This window comes from Vidua chalybeata, chromosome 3 (genome assembly GCF_026979565.1).
Source record: "Vidua chalybeata isolate OUT-0048 chromosome 3, bVidCha1 merged haplotype, whole genome shotgun sequence".
NCBI classification, from domain to species: Eukaryota; Metazoa; Chordata; class Aves; order Passeriformes; family Viduidae; genus Vidua; species Vidua chalybeata.
Genome location: NC_071532.1, coordinates 27449378 through 27470359, shown reverse-complemented (window position 1 = coordinate 27470359; position 20982 = coordinate 27449378). Strand labels below are relative to the sequence as shown.

General features: G+C 47.3%; 1 protein-coding gene across 2 annotated transcripts in view; it reads right to left on the bottom strand.

The window, feature by feature from the left end:
• Window positions 1–20054, bottom strand: part of PKDCC (protein kinase domain containing, cytoplasmic) — a 36357-nt gene extending 16303 nt beyond the window's left edge. The window contains exons 1-3 of one of the 2 annotated variants that reach the window (XM_053939538.1): window positions 18688–20054; window positions 4416–4538; window positions 1111–1382 (exon numbers count right to left, since the gene is read on the bottom strand). In XM_053939538.1, the coding sequence (XP_053795513.1) occupies window positions 1111–1382; window positions 4416–4538; window positions 18688–19347 (1055 nt within the window). In that variant the 5' untranslated portion in view covers window positions 19348–20054. The remainder of the gene's footprint in view (window positions 1–1110; window positions 1383–4415; window positions 4539–18687) is intronic. The other variant, XM_053939536.1, reaches the window with a different exon arrangement.
• Window positions 20055–20982: the final 928 nt, after the last annotated feature.

The following is a 20982-nucleotide window of genomic DNA, read 5'->3' as shown; positions in this document are numbered from 1 at the left end:
AGAAGGCTCTCTTTGGAGCAGCCTCTCCTCGCTGTGGTCTGGAAGGCAGTGAATGGCACGGCACTTGAAAGAGAAGCCTAAGAAATAAGCACACCATTATGGCACAACTCTGAGATCTCCTCCTCCTATCTGGATCAGCCAGGGCGGCCACCCATCCCAGCAGTGCCCATCAGACGGAGCAGCAATGGCACAGGATGAGCATGGCACTGAGCATCCACTACTGGCTCCCGGAAAGCAGCGACATGGCTCCCCCAGCATCCCACACAACCCTCCGGGGGTGGAATGGTTGATGGGGGAGAGCCAAGACCACAAACACAAAGCCATCGCCCAGAAGGACCCAGCTGTAAATCTGGACACAGCTTTAGAATCAAATTTGGAAGATTTACAATAGCTGAACACTTCCTTCAGCAAGGCCAATGGTCCAGCATGGCCCACTGCCCACGTGTCCCCCACTGTGGGCACAGCGCTGGGAGTCAGTCCCACAGTACCTGCTCACACAGACCTGGGGCTGGGAGGGAAGGGTGAAAAGACCACCCTTGCTTTAAGAGGTTTGGGCTTAGACCCCAGAATGTCAGCAGCTGAGGATGATCCCAGCAGCTCCAGGGACACACCGAGGCTGTTACCACCCTACCACAGCAGGATCCAGCAAGGCAGGGAGCACTGACTGAGCCAGAGGGCAGGAGGTGACCTGAGCTCTAAGTCTCCCGCTGAATCCAGCCCTTTGTTCAGCTGGTGGTGCAAAACATGTGATGACCCCTCTTAACTCATACCAAAGAGCTGCTGGAATTGTCTCACCACAGAGCTTGTGGGCCCCAAGCTCCAAAAGTGCTTATGCTTCACTCCTATGAAAATCTCTGCTTGAGTGAAGAATTCAGTGGGCTTCAACCAACACAGAATTAGACTGAGTGCTGAATCACACTCAGAGTATGCAAAATATTTCAGATGTTATAAATGCCATGTATTTTCACAAATGAAACAATTATTCATGGCTTCACTTACTCCTGGGCATTGGTTCTGAGTCAGTATGTGCTCATTGATGTGAATAACCATAAAAGATGCTGGAACTCTAGGCCCACTCTTAATCCTACATGGCTTTATTTGATCACAGACCTGTAGGCATTGTAGAGATTCCTCTTTTCATTCATGCTCTGACACCGTCCCTCAACTGAGCAGGGCAGGGTGAAGTTTCTCGCAGGGAATTCCATGAAGCAGTCGCTGTTACTGGTGCAAGAGCTCTCCTCAACACTGGCATCATCCAGATCTGTCACCTTCAGCTCCCCATCCACGATCACAAACTGCCGAGGGCGAAAATCCAGTAATGTCACTGAGCCAAGAGGAGAGTGAGCCAAGTAATGCAGAAGTCGAACTAAGCTGAGACAGATCTGAAACACAAAAACATGAGTACCTCGCATTGTTTTCTCAGTGCAAAGCATACAACAAAACCACTTTAGCTGAAGATATGCTCATAAATTTATGACTTAATATAAGCATTATAACCTACCCTCAAAACTAAATGTTGCAACCAAGGTATTTTTCACAGGATTAGCATAGCTGACTGTAAAACCCTGAGAGACTTGAAACAAAAATAAGCTTCTTTACAAGTGCTTTCCCACACTATTCTTGAAGCAGGGTTCATTGTTGCTATTCTTACTTTTAACAGAAATAAAAGCATTAACTTTTAATAACGCTTTTTGCACAGGCATTGACTACACAGTCTGATCCTGCTCTTTTACAAACTCCAGGTCTGGAAATTTTGGCTGGACTGCCCTGCACCCATGCCTGGAGCTCCAACTGCAGACAGTGTCTGTATTGCTTCTGTACTGATCCTGCCTCTTGACTGTTTTTGTAATTTTTTTTTCCACTGTTTCCTTTGATTTTTTTTTCCTTTTTCCAGGGGAGAAGGAAGCAAATTCCCAGGAACAGGAGCTCCACAGGTCCACTGTAACCCTGCACCATGCCTCAGGGTAAGGGTATATGCCATCTGCTTCGATGGGTCTGCCGTGGTGGACCCTCATGCACCACTTTGAGGCTGAGGTGGGTGCTGATGTTTCACTTTTCTACTGCAGATTAGAAACTTAAGTAACTCTTACTAGGCAGCAGCCCTGATGAACACTGAATTCAGCCCCCTTACCAAAGTCCTGTTTTCAATTCATGCATTCCTTTACAGTCTACTATGTAACCTATTAATCCAAAGGTAGCAGTAACATGAACACAGTTGAATACCAGAATTTTAATTTTATGTATTAAATAAATAATAGGTCATATTCAGTTTAGCAGACTTTTTACTGTTTATATATAATCTTTGTTTTCTATTAAAATATAATGTCAAGGGCATGTGCATTGAAGTAGTCAAACCCAAATTCAGTCTAGGGGCTTAAACAATACACTCAAGGGTGCACCTCAACACATCCTTGATAAGAAAGCTGAGCATAGCTGAAGTTATCCCTCAGACCCTTCACTTGTGGGATATTAGAACCATCTCATGCTTCTACCTAATCCTTCTCCTGGCTGACCAGACAAGAACATTTTTGTCCTACTTACAGGATACTATAGTTCATATGGAGGTGTATGTAGGTGCATACAAGTGTGGTTATGGGATGTTAAATTTGACCCTTACCTCTCCTTGGAAGGACACAGAAGTCATGTCTGTGTTATCCTGCAACACACTGTAGAGAAAAAGCCCATCCAGCCCAAGCTAACCTATAATACAGGTATCTTCAAATGCCAACAAACCCAGAATTTAGCTTGAGCAAACCCACAGGTTGTCATCCGAAATTATTGCCTTTTCTCAAATGCCAAAAAGCTCCCTGATCCTGCACCAGCAACCTCTGTGCCCAACCCCAACAGGCTCTGCTGTGCAGACCTGCTGCAGGCTGGGACTGTAAATGCTCCCTTACAACAAGCTTTAAGCACACAGGTGAAGGCTTTGCTCTGTGTCACACACCTCTGGCTTACTCAGCTTACTGCTGAGTCCATCCACACAAGGAAATTACAATTGTAGGAATAACCTCATGGATTTATGCAGTCATTTTCAGGACTGGACCACAAATAAGTCTCACATATTAAGAAGACAATTCTATTTCCTTCCTTTCTCTGTTAGTTGCATCCTAGACAAACGAATGAGCATGACATTATTTAGGACTTCATTACAGTTGTCACAGGTATGTTTCACCTGTAATTCTACCTCTATGAAGGTCTTCATCTAATTCTCCTTTATCTCCCTTTGCAATTGGTCACTCAGAAATAGCCACACTGGAAAGAAACTTCTCTGTTTATTACCCATAATCTCACATATCTCTGGGTCATTTATTTTGTACATAATTGCTATCACAGTCCATTATTTGCATTCCCTGGATGAGATGAGCTAAAGGCAGGTGGTCCTGTGTTTTGGGAACCCTGCTGAGTACCTCTGCTGCCTTATCAAGACCACGCTTCTTTCAGGGAAAGGGAGCTGAAGCTTAGTGCAGGGAACACACTTGCTCCAGCTGTATGAGTAAAATAAACTCTGCCAGGGAACATTCCTGGGCACAGAAACTTAATCCCACATGCACACTGGCTAGCATGGTCTCTGGCCAGGTCTGACCAGCACCGAGGCTGTTCTCCCGCACTGTCCCCAGGCAGGATCCAGAAGGCAGCGTGGCCCAGAGACCATTTCCAACAGGTTCCAATCCTGCACACAGCCTTCAGAGAGGGCAGGAATGCAACAGCACAGCCGTGGGCTGCACCTTGCTCTTTCCATTGGGAGTTCACTCAGGCGCACTTTTAATTTTCTGGCACAGATGTAGCCAAGCAATCCAAAGTGTTTCAGATGGAGACTGCTGCTGCCTCTTAATGTCCTAGGGAGTTAACCTCAGACAACGACACATCCCCATATACACCAAGCGAGACAGCTGTCTTGATCAAAGCATTGCTGCAGTCTGGCTTCATTTTGGACAAATTAAGTGTGACCTTCGTGCTCCTGGTAAATTGCCAGTGCGGTGGACAAACTGGGTTTGAGATTTGTGTACATTTATTTCACTCTTCCCCAGGAAAAAATGAACAGAGCAGGAAGCAGTAAAAAACAATTATCAAACAAACCTATGATAAGGATCAGGAGAGAAATGTAACATCCTTCTATTGTTTAAATCCCAGTTGCAGAGCACAATGCCAAAACTCCTGTGTCTCAAGCTTTAACAAGTAAGAAATGTTTTGAGATATCATATAACTGGTTACAATTAGATAATATTGACAGACAAAATAACAGTGTCTTAAACACTACAGAAGAGGAGTACTAAATATTGCTTCTAAACCAAGATGCAATCATATGCAAAACAAACATTTAATAAATGTGAATTGCACTGAAGAGTACACAACCCCTGCTTCATAATATTATTTCTCGGTCTCCTAAAGATCCTTATGAAACAGCTGTTACTCACCCGAAATCTGTCTTCCCAGGAAGTCTGTAAAAGCTGAATCATCTCCAAAGGCGAGCCCAGCTCAGTGATGGTCGTCAGTGTGTCTGGGATGTCATTGCTGTCTTGGTAGCAATAGCCATAGAGCTGAAAACAACACAACCAGGCAGCATCAGTACAGTGCACCTTGGCAGGTGGATTCCCAGAAGAGGCTGTGAGCAGTGCTTCTGGCAGGATTTGTCACCCTGCAGGGAACACAGGCTGAAGGACTACATCCAGTGGGCTACATCCAACCCACTCTGGACCAGTTTATGAAGAACTGCAATCCATGGGAAGGACTCAACATCAGAGGTGTTCATGGAGGACTGTCTCCCATTGGAGGGACCCCATGCTGGAGCAGGGAAGACTCTCTGGAGTCCTCTCTTGAGGAGCGAAGAGCCACAGAAACAGCATATGTTAACTGACCACAACCCTCACTCCCACTCCCCTGCACTACTCAGGAAAGGAGGCAGGGAAATCAGGAGGGAAGTAGAGCCCAGAAGGGAGGAGTGGGCACAAGGTGTTTTTAAGATTTGGGTTTATCTTTTATTACCCTACTGTGATTTGATAAACTAAATTAATTTTTCTTCAAGTTGAGTATTTTGCCCATGACATTAATTGCTGAATGCTGAATTACTGAATTTCTCCCTCCCCTTAACCCAATCCATGGGCCTTTTAGAGTATTTTCTCTCCTCTCTCCAGATGAAGAGGGAAGAGAGAGAGAGTGGCTTTTGGTGGTACCTTGCATCCAGATAGGGCCAACCCATGATAAATATATGACAAAAAATAACAGTAACAATAATTTAACATATCTATGAATGCAGAAACAGAAAACTATCTGAGGAAAGGTAATTTAACCTATGCAATACCTGACTAAATAATACTGATTTTATGCTTTAAAAATATTGTAAAATAGTTTAAATTACATTTTCCATAGGATTACAGTTTGTGCCTTGAGTGGCAATGTGTTTTCAATAACACAGCACCTTGAAAAGCAATTGAAAAGCCAACATTTATCTTTTCCCAGCCAGAAATTGCCTCTCACTATACCTGATGAATTTCTGTGTACAGTACCATTAAAGCAGGGCAAATACTCCAAAATACTATCTGCCAGTAGCTTCTACAATTTAAAAGCATTTAAATGGCAATTTCAGCTATACTCCAGCTTCTCCTTTTATTTGCTTTCCAAGGATTTTTGAATGATTTCCACTTGCACAAATAATTGCGCTAGAAGAATATTTAAAGTCTGTGGAGGAGAGACTGCCTTGCTTTATATGGACTGGGACAATGTCTGACAGGCTGAGGGACAGGCTTTTATGAACTCCCTGCCAAGTCCTGGCAGAGAGGATATTAAATGAACCAGATAAGGATCTGATCACAACTTTCCAGCCAGAACAGCATGCACATGAAATAAAATTAAATGTAATCTCTGCCCCCAGTCAAATAAAACATACAGTAAAAGGATTGATGTGAAAATGCAGCATTTAAAAAAATGCCCTGCTGCTACTCCTCTGCTGCCTTGCCTTGAGAAATTTGATTTTTCAAACCTCTTTTAGTTTTAAAAAGCCCAGGGAAGATGACAGGGTTGTTCCTCGGTACTGAGGGTACTCAGATATGGTTCTGCAGAGGAAGCCAGGCTCAGGCAGGCAGAACAGGGACTGATCCCAAATCATGAGGAAAGCAAAGTGCCATGGCCGGAGGGAGTGGCTGAGGCTGCACATAGCCCCTGCGAGCAGATTCCAGCATCCAGCACGCTCTTCGAGCTTGTGACCTCCCCAGGCAGAAAAGCAAAGACCAGGCTAAAGTCAGCAAATATGGGATTTGTTATGAGCCATGCTGATAGTTTTTACTGTAGCTGTCTACATTTAAAGGAAAAAAGGGTGCCAAAAAATGCAAAAGAAGTAAACAGTTTTTCTTTTTGATGTAAAAATGGCACTGTATTTCAAAACAGCTGCTTAAACACGGACATTAACCTAAACAAAAAAAAAAAAAAAAAAAAAGCTAAAATATTTTATTTTATTTTAAAACAAGCAAAAAAGAGGATATGTGATAGATGCCAACATGAACATTTAAAGTAGGAAAATGGACGTTTGTCTTTACTGCCACAACCATGACAAAGATACTAACAGCAATAATTTCTCCATCTAGAGCTATTCAGACCAGACTTGGGTTTGTTGCTTATCACCCGTGACACCGCTTTTGTGCAGTTTATTGCCAGGAGTTAATCTTAGAGGATCACATCAGCACAACTGTTTAACACTAACCAAAAGTTGAATTAAATGAAAATATTTACTACAGTATATATTATTTTCTCGGGGAAGGTTGGATTCTCCAGTCCTTACCAGCTACTTCCCACCTCTCATGTGTGTGGGCACACTAAGGAGACAGGATAAAGCTCAGCAGATTCAAAAACCCTCACTTCTGAGTGAGCGTTTCTGTATCATCTGCAGAATTCACCTCTTGTCTTTAGCTCAGTAATACTATCCACGGGGAAAAAAAGCCATAAGGGAAATTAGCAAGCAATCCAGACTGGGAAATGACAGTACCGCAGTAACTGTTGGTTCACAGTAACACTGAATACAAAAGAGGTATCAGTCTCCATCAGACATTGTCAACATTTGTGAAAACAACTCTGGCAATAGAAACACAGAAGACAAACAACCATTATCCATTCCTTTTGATTATACAAACATAATACATATATATATATATCTACACCAAAAAATACTGAAAAATGAGTCTCGCTATCTATTTATGTGCATATGAGCACAGGAGTAGAAATTTATTACAGTACCTATTTGTGTCTATTGTATCTCGATCCATGAATGTCAATAGCAGTAACAACAAGTTAGGTTTGCTCTCAGCTGGAATTTCATCCACAATTCTTTCATTTTAGTGTCCAGTTTGTACCTTGGCAAAAGTCTTCACTGCCCAAGTATCTGACTATATCTATAAACTAACCTGAGCTGTTACTGATTTAAGTAAAACCTCACGCACAGAAATCTGAGATATAAAGGATTTATTGGGCTGCATTTATACTTTTCTAAATGAACTCCTGAAACTAAATGCAAAAATGTACATGTAATTACATGGCCATATTTGTATGTGCAATTACCATGATTACAAACTGGGCAAGTCCCAACAGCCAGTTAAGCATCTGAAATGGTTACATTCATCCCCTCCTGATGAACCACCACCCAGCACACAGATGGTACAAAGTACAGAATATATATAGATGCCAAATATTCCCAGGCAGGAATACTGAGGCTTTCCATTTAAAAAGCTGACTTACACAACACAAGGAACAAGTACAAGGGTACTACCCAAAACATTTTTTTTAACTTCCTTTTGTTTTTGTCCAATCCATTTTAAGGTCAGAAATGAGACAGAATGGTTTGTATTCCCAGACAGTGAAGTAAGAAACAGATAGCTGGTGCATACAATAACAAGAAAAATAACCACACGGGGAAATTGAGTATAGCTGGAAGCAAAAGATGAGCCAAAATATCTCCTCTATCTGAAATTCTATTAGGTTGGACATCATTCTCAGCGTCACAAAGCTACACTTCAGACATATTGAAGAGTGATGGTTTTCATACGCTTTTTCAGTATGGTTCCAATTAAATGAATGGAAAGAAATACAATCCCACATCTTTTTGCTATCTCGAGTCGCTGCATTTAAATGCCACCCCAATATATTTTTGTGTAGAATCTAATAGCAAACAGTCACGATACTGGGATGCTTTTCTGTCTGTTTAGAAAAATGTATGCCAGATATGAAATGTTGACCTGTTCTCACATCATGTGTCATAATTCATTTCTTTCGAGTAGCCCCGTTTACCAAATTATTCCCTCGCCGTCCAGATTTTCTCGTTCATAAAGGCTCAGTCCTGCATTAGTCTTTCTGCACCCAAAATTCCCCCTGATTCCCAACAGTTTTTAGGTACACTGGGCATACAGGGCCAGTCCCTGTGAAAGTTATATTGCATTGTAGGAGCCCGTGTCCCTACAGCTGGCCAGTTCACCTCCCTTTACAATTCCCTTTTACTACAAATTATGGGGACAGAGGTGCCCCTTTCAGAGGAGCTGGGGCAGCATGGGAGGGCAAAAGCAGAGGTCACCCTCTACACAAAAGCCAACAAGCTTACTGAATAAAAACACAAAAAAAAAGCTTATTAAGCTGTCATCAGCAGGGTTAAGTCTGTGCGAATGATGAGCCCTCCTGCATTGGTGTAGACACACCAGCCGGACTTTCCAAAAAATAAATATCAAACCAGAACTATTTCCAAAGTGTTACATTTCCTTTGTGGAGGTTGCTCAGTCACAAACAGTAGGATCCACCTTTTCCAAACAGGTCTCCAGCCACTTTCCCCAGCTGGGGCTCTGCTGGCTCAGCTCGGCTCTGCTGACAGGCTGTGGCAGGACTGCTGGAGGGCAAAATGCCCCTGCACAGATCATACCATTTCCCTAAAAATTACAACACATTGTGAATATTCTTTTCTCTCTACAACCACAAAAACTGGCAATTTCCCCCTTTTTTTCCTTTAATGAACATGAGATTTCTGTGAGTCGTGGAATGTGAACTTCAAGCATACTGTTACCGGCTGTCATGTAAGTGACAGACTCAACTGCATTACACCAGAAGTAAATTTCAGAAACCTAACTCTCTTCTCTTTCAATTTGGACTGCTATTCTCTTGTAATTTTGACTACATTAGGACCCAACTTCTGCCCACAATAGAAAAGTGCAATGAAATACAATCTCACTATGTATGAAGAGTGACAGTAGTCAACACTTGACACAGCCTTTCTTTTCAGAAATACATGGAGACACAGTTGCTTAATCAAAACTGGTTGTGTCGAGATTGTATTTTGTAGTGTTTTGGTGGCCAGGGGAAATAAAAAGCTCCTACTGGTCTTTTGATGAGCCATTTGCTTAGGCTGCTATGTTTCAAAACCAGAACAGCGTATTTTAGAAGCTCTTGCTATTTTATTGCTAAGTTAATGTAATATTTTTAGGCAACTAGTCCTTGGATTCACCTTTCATCCTTGAAGCACTCAGACAGTACATCCCTGCAAGAACAGAAATTCCCAGCACAGCCTGATACAGCTACGACTTACCAATACATGATTTGAGACATTTCTGTCACTTTAAGATTTATTAATCACTTGTGTTTTAAAAATTTCCCCTCATTGCTGATGGTACATACATCTATATATATACATACATATACACATGAGACCTATATACACATATATTTTTGTATATATGACATATATGCATATGCCTGTTCTGATACCTAATGTACACACACAATATTTGCACATGTATTTCAAAATGTTTTATATATTTTTAAAATACATACTAAATATTTGTATATATTGCAAATCAGCCCAAAAGCACATGCAAACCTGTAACATGCAGGGAACCTGGAAAATGCAGGGAACTCAATGCCTAAATTTACTAAAGATAGACCCAGTGCCAACTTTCCTGCTATAGAATATATCAAGATGGCACATAAGAAGTAAATTGATTTTCTCCCAATGAAATCTAGTAATCAAGCCCTGCGAAGTGCTGAGTTGCACTGGAAAAAGACTCTCACAGAACATCCCCAGCACCATGCAGAGCCTTTTGAGAGTGCGACCCAAACTGTGTGCTGACAGCTGTGAGGTGGGATTTTGTATGCTGGATTTTGGAACCAAGAGAAAGTAGTGGGTAATTCAAATATTAAACTCTAAATTCACAGTTCTGCCGAGGCTTTATTTATAACATGTATCATTATGATTAGCACTAAACTCCAGAAGTACTAAAAGGTACACGAATCTCATTCCTGGCACTGTTACTAAACATGTTACTAAACATTTTTATTAATAGAAAAATTGGAATGTAGTATTCAGAAACAGAACACTATGTGTATTTACCCATATCTGTTGCTATATCCATAAAGGTCCACAGATATCTCCATATATTTTAGAAGTATATGTGTATTCATATCCATACATACCTGCTGCTCCAACACATATTATGTTGGCTATAATCTTATGATTTAGTAACCTTATCTCCCTTTTACCCTCCCTGCTTTCCTTATACTCTGAAGTGGAAAATTCTTCTACTAAAAACATTTACAGCACTTTGAATTTGCATTGCACTGCACAAGCTCAAGGGCTAACCCTGCAAATATTTAGTCACTCAAGCAGCCTACTTTTGTAAAACCTTCCATCGAAGACAAATGGATCACTCATACAACCATGATTTCAATGGAAACAGGCTGATATCACTGGAGGCATAGTTCATTATCTTGTAAATAGCTAGATCAGAAGCTCCCCGACCTCCATTCACAGCCCTGGCACTCAGTTCCACTGCACCACAACTTTAACCCTTTGTCATGACATGATTTTGCATTACAAAACTGTCAAATAACCTCTGTGCATCACATGTTCAGAAATGGAAATGCTTGTCTTGAATTCATTATAATAAATCCATCTGCATAATTCTTCTTTCTTAGGTATGAATCATATAATTTTGAACTTTTCACGGCAAGCTTTAAAATAACCTTGGAGTCTATCTGCAGCTACATAGTCCAAGAAAAAGGCAAGTCTATCCAAACTAAGCTGTTCCAAATCTGGCCTAAAACAATATAAAATATCCATGTCTGGTGTCTGTTATCTAAACTGAGCAGTTCAGCTGAGTGTGATGAAAAATAACAAGTCCTTTAAAATTAGTCAAGAGTCAATATTAGTATTAGCAGAGTGCCTGTGAGAACCAGTTCTTGTCAAGTTTTTCACAGCCATCACTCAAATGAAAAATGGCAATAGAAGTTAGATGTCATGGGGCATCTACCTGAACCATCAGATGACTGTATTGACACAAAAAAACATAAAAACAATCTTTTGAAAAGCCCAGCTTATATATTTGCCTCAGATACTTCACAAACCAGGCCTGCAACACTTCCAAGCACAGCCTGAGCTGATGCCTGAATCCACCAACACTGCATCCATGCAGAGAGCAAAAAGACAGAGGAGCAGAGCTATGCCAGACTTGGTATCCTCTTCCAGGGTTCCTCTCCTGCCCCCTGGCCAACCACCACATCCCCACCTGCCCTTCCCGAACACTACTGCAACTAGAAGACAGAGTGTGTGCAAAAGGGCCACAATGATCCAATTCAGGGATAGGATAGGATAGGATAGGATAGGATAGGATAGGATAGGATAGGATAGGATAGGATAGGATAGGATATTTCAGTTGGTCAGTTGGAAGGGACAGGAAATGATCATGTAGTCCAACTTCCTGACCATTTCAGGGCTGACTAAAAGTTAAAGGATGTTATTGAGGGCATTGTTCGAATGCTTCCTTAACACTCATAGGCTTGGGGCATTGACCACCTCTCAAGGAAGCCTGTTCCAGTGTTTGACCACCCTTCTTACTGTCAGGTCTCAACCTTGCCCAGTGCAGCTTTGAACAATTCCCATGTGCCTTACCACTGGATACCAGGGAGAAGAGATTTACCTAACTATCTCCCACACTGGGGGGCAGGGGGAATGAAAGGATAAGTTATAAAAACCATGTGCTTCCCTCTGCAATTCTGTCCTGGTCATAACTAATTCCAGGCCAGGATATTGACCTCGGCCCGGAATGACCTCGTTCATTCATTGTTGCTCCCATGAAAAACGGGAAGCAGCAAGAGAGAACTTGATCATACCCACAGCATCCTGTGGTGACCACTGATCTCTCCAAGCCACTGAGCAGAAGAAGCAGTGCTGGGCTCTCCTCAAAGAAACTGGATGAGGTTGCAAGTCATCAGCTCCCATAAAGGAGGCAGAAATTCAAACCAGTCTTCTGGAGTGATTTACGCGTTTCTCACATAAAACTGAGAAACAACCATAGAAATCATTCAACAAATGATTGGGATTAGTTTTATGAATGCTACTCTTAAAAGGAGGGACAATGTAGCCCTTCTAACTTATGTGATGACATGTGCCTTATGGAAAGTCATTCCTGCCAGCAGCTTTGCAAGTTCAACACCCTCTGCCAACCTAAGGAATTCAATGGGGAAAAAAAATACTATTTGGTGACTTGAGCATCAAGATGTGCAGCTTGCCTTCCAGGGACAGGAACAGTTAAGAGTCGGTTTGCAATTGTATCAGCTCTATGCTTCCAGCAGCTCTGGAGTTCTTGTTAACAGATCCTTTCTTCACTCTTAAAAGTGCAGGATAACATCTGGGCCTTTTGGGAAGCAGTCTCACAGTAAAGAAGCACTTTGTGTAATTCTTTTTTCCTCGCCAAACCGCATCTGTCTGCTCTCCCTGCCCTTCTCCACTCCAACCCAAACTCCTTGGGGCTGTGGGGACATCTGTTAGCAGCAGTGGGCTGTCTCTGTCGAGCCATCAGTAGGTGGCACTGCCTGCTTTTTTCTCTCACCACATGAATGTCCACCCCCAACACCTTCTATCGACCACCACTAACCATCTGGGTGCCCAAGAAAGCTAAATACCTCATCTCCTTCAAGGTGCACCTACAATAATATCAAGCAATGGATTGACTGGGGCAAAGGAGCCACTCCATTCACAGCTCCCCAGGCAGTGGTGGTGGTGGCAGCATTTTCCAGGGGAAGGAGGTGGCCAGCAAGAGGTGGCAACCTTCCCTGCCACTGACAACATATGACAGGCTCATCTGTCTGGGAGCTGAGGTTCCTCTGATCCCAACACCAGTTAGACAGCCACTATCAGCCTGGTCTTGCACCACGTGTTGGCCTCACTCATTTTTAACAAACCTATCCCAAGAGCAACTCAACTGAGGTAATTTAGAAAAACACTCCTAGTGTTTTTCATGACCTTCCTAAATTACATGACCTTCCTAAATGCAGCAATCCCGTATCTGGGGTGCATAGTCAGAGTCCATCCAGCTCCAGCCTCAAAGGTTAATTTTCATTAGGCACTTGGTTTTGAAAGATTTGATCCCCAAAAACTGAGAACCTCTGCTGCCCCATCCAAAAATTAAGAATGACAAATTCTCCATATAGAATCCCACCAGCTGCTATCAGCAAGTGCAGCACTTTCCTCAGGTCAGTAGTTCCCAGAGTCCTGATGGCCAAACTCCAGCCAGACACGGATAAGACTTGCTGCTGGGAATCCTGCACCACTGCCACCACAAAAGCGATTCAATGCCCACCCGCTGGCAACAGGGAAGAGGTCCCTGAGTAGCTGTTTCCACTATAGCACAATCTCCCCTTCCCCTCTGCTTTCTGTGAAAACAACAGTAGATTCCTGCAAAAGGTACAAGGACGAGGCCTTTAAGACTCCATACAATCCCTATGCAAATAAGTTTGCACTGGAAATTAATTGTATATTGAACCTCTTCAGACTTGGAAAGATTGTCTACTTCCACCTGGAATAAGCAAACCATATAAAAAGCTTTATTATTTTAATTCTCACATTAAAATTAAAACTGCCCTATCCTGTTGGCTATGCATATGTATAGAGAAATCATCAGGGTAAAAAAATCTCTTAATTATCACATGTAAAGAAAAGAAAATCCTATTTAAAAATGGGTATTTAAAAATATTGTGATTGGCTAGCACATCTTAAGCGTACTTGTCAGCAGTGAGTGATGTATTATTTGCAGTCTATTACAATCAATTAATTTTGCAAGAGACAAATAGTCTCCCTCATGACCATCTTTAAAAAATCAGTTTCAAATACAATAAAGCTAACTGACCCAATTCATACAGAAACTGCTTTGATATTTGGATGGTGACTTTTCTAGCGCAGATGCCATCTCAGTATTTCAACTACACATTTTAACTTCACACTAAATAAGCCAAATGAACTGGCCTCGTCTGGGCAGCCAGCAAACATTCGTGCTGTTAGTAGCTAAGTGTCTTCCACCAGCATCAGACAAACCCAACCCTTATCGCTGAGCTTTTGTGTGTATTTTTAAGAGTGGTAGCTTCTTCTTAAATGAATCATTGTGAACTCACACTGAAAGTGCTGATAAATAGTTGTCACAGAAATAAGCTTGCACTTTTCCAAACGTCTGCAGTTTCAGACCTTCCCTCCCTTCTCTTCAGCAATGCAAACGAAGAAATAATGGCACCACCCTTAATTCTGATACTCTAGGGCTATAATTACATAATTAGAGTAAATCAAACATTGCCTTTGTGTCACTACCATTGTGCTCGTTGCTTGAAATTAACTGCAAATGGTTTGATTTTCTTTTCTTCCTCAAATATGGGCAGGGAGGAATTAAAGCAGTCTAAATCATCTTCCCCACTAAAATGCTCAGAAAGCCAGGATTCAGACAGCAGCATTTGAACTCTGCAAGAAAAGAAATCGCAGCACGGAGTGAAAGGAAGAGATCGGGCACTGCATTCGACACAGCGACTGCAAAGCAATTAGCGGGCCGCTAAATCCTCTGTTACAACAAATCAGTGACCCAGTTCCCCCTCTTCCCCAGTGCCCTTCATTATAAAATCAACTTTAATGAACTACCCCTCTCTTCGCCACTCCAAAGCAAATATATTTCCACTGGAGCCTGCACCTGCCCTTCCCAGCGGCTGCCGCCCCAGGGAGCCTCGGGCAGCCCCAGACGGCGGGGGCAAGGGGGGAGGGTGACGGCCTAGCGCCGGCCCTTCGTGCAAGTGACGGGCCAGAGCATGGAAATAAAAACAGGAAGGCAAGCTGCCTTCGCCTCAGCATTGCCTAATGTGAAACCATTCTCCCTCTTGCAAGTTTTCCGTGTTTCTTTTGCTAGACTTGATTCACCACATCTGCCAGATCTGACACATCTGGCTCCTTCCCCGGGCAGAGGGCACGGTGAATATGTCAGCATGTTGTCTAAAGGCACTGGTACTTTCTGGAAAGAGCTCTTTTCCCCTCTATCATATATCGTACAACAATCAAGTCTTTTTAAAAGGATGGCTTAAAAAAAAAAAAAAAAAAAAAAAAAAAAGAGCAAAGCTGATTTTGACAAGAGACAGGCCAGAATGAGAACTGCTGAGACAGTAAAGAACAAGCCTGTTATCTTACAAACTACACTTCAGGCTGTCAGCTGCCAGAGATTTACAGGAAAACCCCCTTTCCTAGGACTGAACCGACACGAAACTTTATTTTCAGCAAAAGAAACTCATGAACGCACTCACCGCCGCCAGTCCCTGACCGGGGCCAGGGACACCCGGGAGCGGCCGGGAGGGTTCCAGCTGAGGCAGGGCGGCTGCCGGCCGCCTCCGTGGACGCCTCCCCGGGGTCGCTCCCTCCCACGCCCGCGGCGTGGGGAGGCGGAGGAAGAGCTCCCGCTCTCCTCAAGCGGCCCCGCTTGGCCTCCAGCCCCGGGCCGTGGCCGAGGAGCGCCCCGGTGAGTGCCGCCGCCCTGCCCCGTCCCTCCCGGCTCCCCCCCCCGCCTCAGCCGGGGCTGCCCGCCGGCCCTGCCCTCCCCTGGCACGGCAGGGTGACACGAGGGTGGCGTGTCCTTCCTCTATTTATAGCAGCCGGCTCGTATTTGGGTATGCCGGGAACCACCGGGGAGGGGGGGAAAGGAGCAAAACAGAGATAAGAAGCAAAGGCAGGGAAGCTCCCGGCCCTCGCTGACCTAGAAGATGTGGCATCGTGCCTTTGGCGTCTGTAGCCAGTGCGGTCCTCCTGCTCCAACGGGAGCTGAAGCGCCTGTCGAAAGCCAGAGGAAGGAGCAGACGCTGGCTTTTGAACTGATTCCTCTGCCTCGGCAGCAAACCCTGGACAGTGAAGTCTAAGCCCGGGGCCGGCTTTTATCGAAAACAAGTTAAAAATCATTAAGTCAGCCGATCCTGTCCTGTGTGAAATTTTAGCAGAGGCATAACCAATATATTTCATGTTGTTCCCTGGTGCCCCGTTTTCCACATCGGTTCCACGACTCCTGCATGACACCGGAGACTTGCTCCTGGCTCACAGCGCTGTCCCAACAGTGTCCAGATAGCGCCTGTCAGGTCGATATTTACCGTCTCCTTTCAAGGTAATGCCTTATCACACATTTGGCCCTGACTCAGGCCGCAGCACCCTGGCCCCGTGCGCCCCCACAACGCGGTGCATTAAACAACAAAGGAGGGGACGTCCCGGGGCGCGGGGTTCTCCTCCCGGCCTGGCAGCACCGCTGGGCTGATGCAGCAGGAGGACAGGCAAAAAGAAACACAATGACAAAATCGGAACGAATCTGAAAACATGTTTCTGCTTTAAGTCTAATATATTTTTAAATGGGGTGGCATGTAAATATGAAGCCCTAACTAACAGATGGGATTTTTGCCCATGAGAGCATTTTCCCAGCACGGAGGCTGGGCGTTTTTCTCCTGGCGCTGGTGAATTGCCTGCTCATCCTCCAGCTCCTCCTGCCCCGGCCCCCCCGTCATGGGACACTGTGCATCTCGCCTGCGCTTCCCTCCTTCTGAGTCCACCTGACATCCCAGCCCGGAGAAGTGAATTACTGGGGCTTCTCCACATCATCCCGAAACGGAAAAGTGAATTCCTGCGGCTTCTCCAAGGTTTGCTGTGGGGGGAAGTGGGGCGCCGGGCAACTTCGGCAGCGCTGCCAGGAAGACCCCCCGCCCACACCTGCGGGGACAGACAGCACACCGCACTTCCTTTCCATGAGAAGGACGGCTCCAAATTAATGTCAAAATAATTCTTCCAGAGAAGAAAACTACGCATGAGTAAAACGGGAAAGAAATGCTAGTGCCTACCAAAATGACTCAACTTTTAAAAACACGCGCTGGCCAATTCGCTTACACTGAGAAAAAAAAAAAACAACAAAACAAAACCAATCTTGGGGGGGAAACAAAATCCTCTCAGAGCAACCAGTAACGATGGCTGCACCCAAGGATGGCTTTTCCAAACAAAATTCATCACAGCTTAAGAGGAGCAACTAATATCCTCCCTAGGAGCACAGGCTTTTGTAGTTTGCAAGATGCTGTTCTCCCTATACACTATAGGAGGGAAGGAGGGAGGGAGGAGGGAGGGAGGGAGGGAGGGAAGGAAGGAAGGAAGGAAGGAAGGAAGGAAGGAAGGAAGGAAGGAAGGAAGGAAGGAAGGAAGGAAGGAAGGAAGGAAGGAAGGAAGGAAGGAAGGAAGGAAGGAAGGAAGGAAGGAAGGAAGGAAGGAAGGAAGGAAGGAAGGAAGGAAGGAAGGAAGGAAGGAATTTTCTTGTCATGGATAAATCATGACTAGCCTTTCTTTGAACGGTATATGAAACTCGAGAGCTTTGATCGCTGGGATCTAAAGTTTTCGTGGGGGAGCTGGTACTCCTACTGCAGCTGCTGAAGAAGAAACACAAAACTCCTTTACCCGATTCAGTTCAAAAAGCACCTACTGTGAGACCGTCTGGTCTAACGTTCATTTTTTATTCTACTGCAACGCTCATGCTATGCGAAACGCAATAGGAATTTCCATACCAGCATTTACATCCAAATGGACCCGCTGAGATTCATGCTGATGTGTAACAGCCCTACAATGCAGCCCCTTCTGGCAAGTGCCGCGGTGCCGGCGCACCGTCCAGCAGGACTCCCACCCGGCCTGTCCTGGGTGAGCCCCCTGGGCTGACCCGTGTGCCAGGTCTGCGCGGATCCAGCTGAGCCCGCCGGGAGTCCCAACAGAGTCTGCCAGAGGTGATCGCACCGCTGCCTTCTATCCGAGGGGACCGGAGCCAGCGGCGCTTGCATTCTAGCCGGCCTTTATTTCCCGCATTCGGGGGGTGTTTGTGGATTTCCAAGTCCTTCCTCAGCCTCCCCCTGGCCCCTTTCCTCACGTCAGTATTCGATCCCGAGGAAGCGGGATCAGAGCGCAGGGCCGGCCGCCGCGGGGGCATGCCGGGCGGGAGGGGGAACGCGCCGCATCCCGCACCGCATCCTGGCGTTGCCTGGGGCCCGGCGCGCCCCTCCGGGGCGATTCACTTGTCGCCGCAGGGTGAGCACCGCCGCTGCCAGCGGAAAGCGCCCATCGACGCGCCTTCCCGCGGACACGCGATGGGGACGGGAGGTATGGAACAGCCGTGCCGGGGACACGGACATCTGCCTCGGTGACCGCGAGCGCCGAAAGGGTGCGGCTGCCCACGGAACAGAGGACGGAGATGTGTGTGCGAACTCTCGGGAGCTCCCCGGCACAGTCCCGGCCCGCTCCCCGCGCACGCCGGGACTGGCGGCGGTACCTCCGACAGGTTGCCCGCGGTGGAACTGAGAGCGCCGGGGAAAAGCAGCGCGACCCACCCGCTCCGGCGGAACCCCGCGGCCGGACCCGCGTACCTGCAGGACGTTGGCGTGGCGCAGCCGCTGCAGCAGGATCATCTCTTTGACGATCTTGTAGGCGGCTAGGCGGTAGCAGTCCCCCAGGGCGGAGAACTGCCGCACGCAGTGGGCGATGTCGTGCCCGCCGAAGTCCACCGCCTTCAGGGCCACGGCCAGCGTGCGGTTGAGGACCGCCTTGTAGACCGCCTTGGTATAGCCCGAGCCCAGGTACTGCACGCCGCTGACATCGCGGATGTCGCGGCAGCCCAGCAGCGGCGGCTCCAGCGAGAGTTCGGCCGAGGCGCCGGCCCACGGCCCCGCCGCCGCTCGGCCCCGCGGCCCCGGCTGCTCCGCCGAGGTGCGCGGCGGTGCCAGGTCCATCAGGCGCCGCTCCCGCGGCCGCAGCGGCCGCCGCCCCGCCGCCGCCGCCGCTGCCCGGTGCTGCCGGTAGCGCAGCACCTCCTCGTAGCGCTCGCGGATCTGCCGCGCCAGGGCGGCCTGGCCGCCGCCGATCTCCTCCTCCGGCGGGTAGAGGGGGGCGCCGGGCGGGGAGGGGGGCAGCTCCTCGCGGGGCGGCGGCGGGTGCTCGGAGCCGGGGATGAAGAGGAGGTTGAGCAGGGTGCCCAGGAGGAAGGCGAGGCAGCAGCCGACCGCCACCGCCGTCTTCCTGCGCCTCATCGCCACTTCGCTGACGGCTTGTCCAGCCTTTCGGGCTTCTCTGCTCTCGCCCCTTCCCCGGGAACCAGCTCCGAGGCTTTTTTTTTTTTTCTCCTTTTTTTCTCCCCCTTTTTTCCCTCCCGGCTATACCGCCGGCAAAACGGCCCCGGGCGCTCAGCCGGAGTTCAGCCCCTTACGACGCGCCCGCATGACACTTGCCTCCCTGCTTTTAAGGCTCTGAAGCACTTATTATTAGCGGGACACGGGGCGGGCGGGGGGATCCCCGTCCCGCTGCCCCCGCCGACGCGCGCTGATTGACAGCCCGGCCCTTCCCGCGGCCCGGCCGAGCAGCAGGGGGGCCTGGGAAACGTAGTCCCCCGCAGAAGCCCCGCCGGCCGCCGGCGAGCCCGGGAGCCGGGACTACATCTCCCAAGCTCGGCCGAGCCCCCCGGCGGAGAAGCCGCGGAGAGGGGCGGGACGGGCGGGCGGGCCCCCCCGACGAGCGCTACCGGGCAGGGCGGGCTCTGGGCGCTGCCGCCGGGCGGGGAGGGAGCTGCGTGGCTGTGGCTCTTCCCATGCGTGGCCGCGCAGCCCGGGGAACGTCGCGCCGGCCGCTGTTTGGGCGGCATGCCCTCATCCCCCCACACGGCAGCCAAGGGGTTTGGGGGGTGTGTTGTACGAGCACCCACATAGCACCACAGAGCCACACAAAGGAGAGGGGTTCCATGTCTTTTCCACACCAAAATAAAGCGAAAGGAGGCGGCTGCAGCCCGGAGCTGTGGGTTCGTCATTCGGAGTGAAAATTGCAGCGGTCGCGCCCCCTCCAGCCGCGGCACAGCGCGGAGGAGAGCAAAGAGGGGATGGGGCTGTGTGTCACCCACGGGAAAGAACAGCCACAAATCACGGGCTCGGCAGGGGGTAGCCCCGGCCCCGTTGGAAATGTGAATTGCAGGGGTGAGCGCTAATGACATGGTTATCCATCAAGCCCACATTACGACGCTGTTAGCAACTAATTAACAAATACAATCAGCCCGCGAAACTTCCACAAAGGAGAGACCATCAACGAGAGAAAAGCCGTAAAGAGTCAGGCGAGGCAAAGTTCACCACAATAGAAGTGGGAAATATTTCCAATAAGGGAAAGGGACGAGACATTTCGGTAATACACATCGGAGAAACCGTAGGGGAAAAAAACAACACAAAAAAAAAAAAAAAAAAAAACAAAAAAAAAAAAAAAAAAAAAACCAAAAAAAAAAAAACCAGCAATCAGTGATCGTCAGCCTTTCCTCCAGCACTGACAAAAAACGGAGCTCGGGGAAACTCAGCCGTCAGACCCCGCCCGTCCCCTCCCGGCGCCCAGACCCGCGAGGAAACGCCCGGGGACCGGAGGCAGTGGCGAGACCGGGAGGAGGCAGCCTCGGCAGGGGATGTGGAGACCGACCGTCTCCCCCAGCAGCCTCGGAGTCTTTCTGTCGCCGCTTCCCGAGAGCCCTCCGCAGGCACCGGGAGCACGGCCCACCCGCGGCCCCACACACGGGACGGGCAGAGGCTCGGACTGCTGCTGGACCAGGCGCCCCATCCCCGCAGGACTCCCGAGCCTGGTACCAACCACCGCAGAAAAGTGACGGAGAGAGCGTAATCACCAATTATAATAAAAAT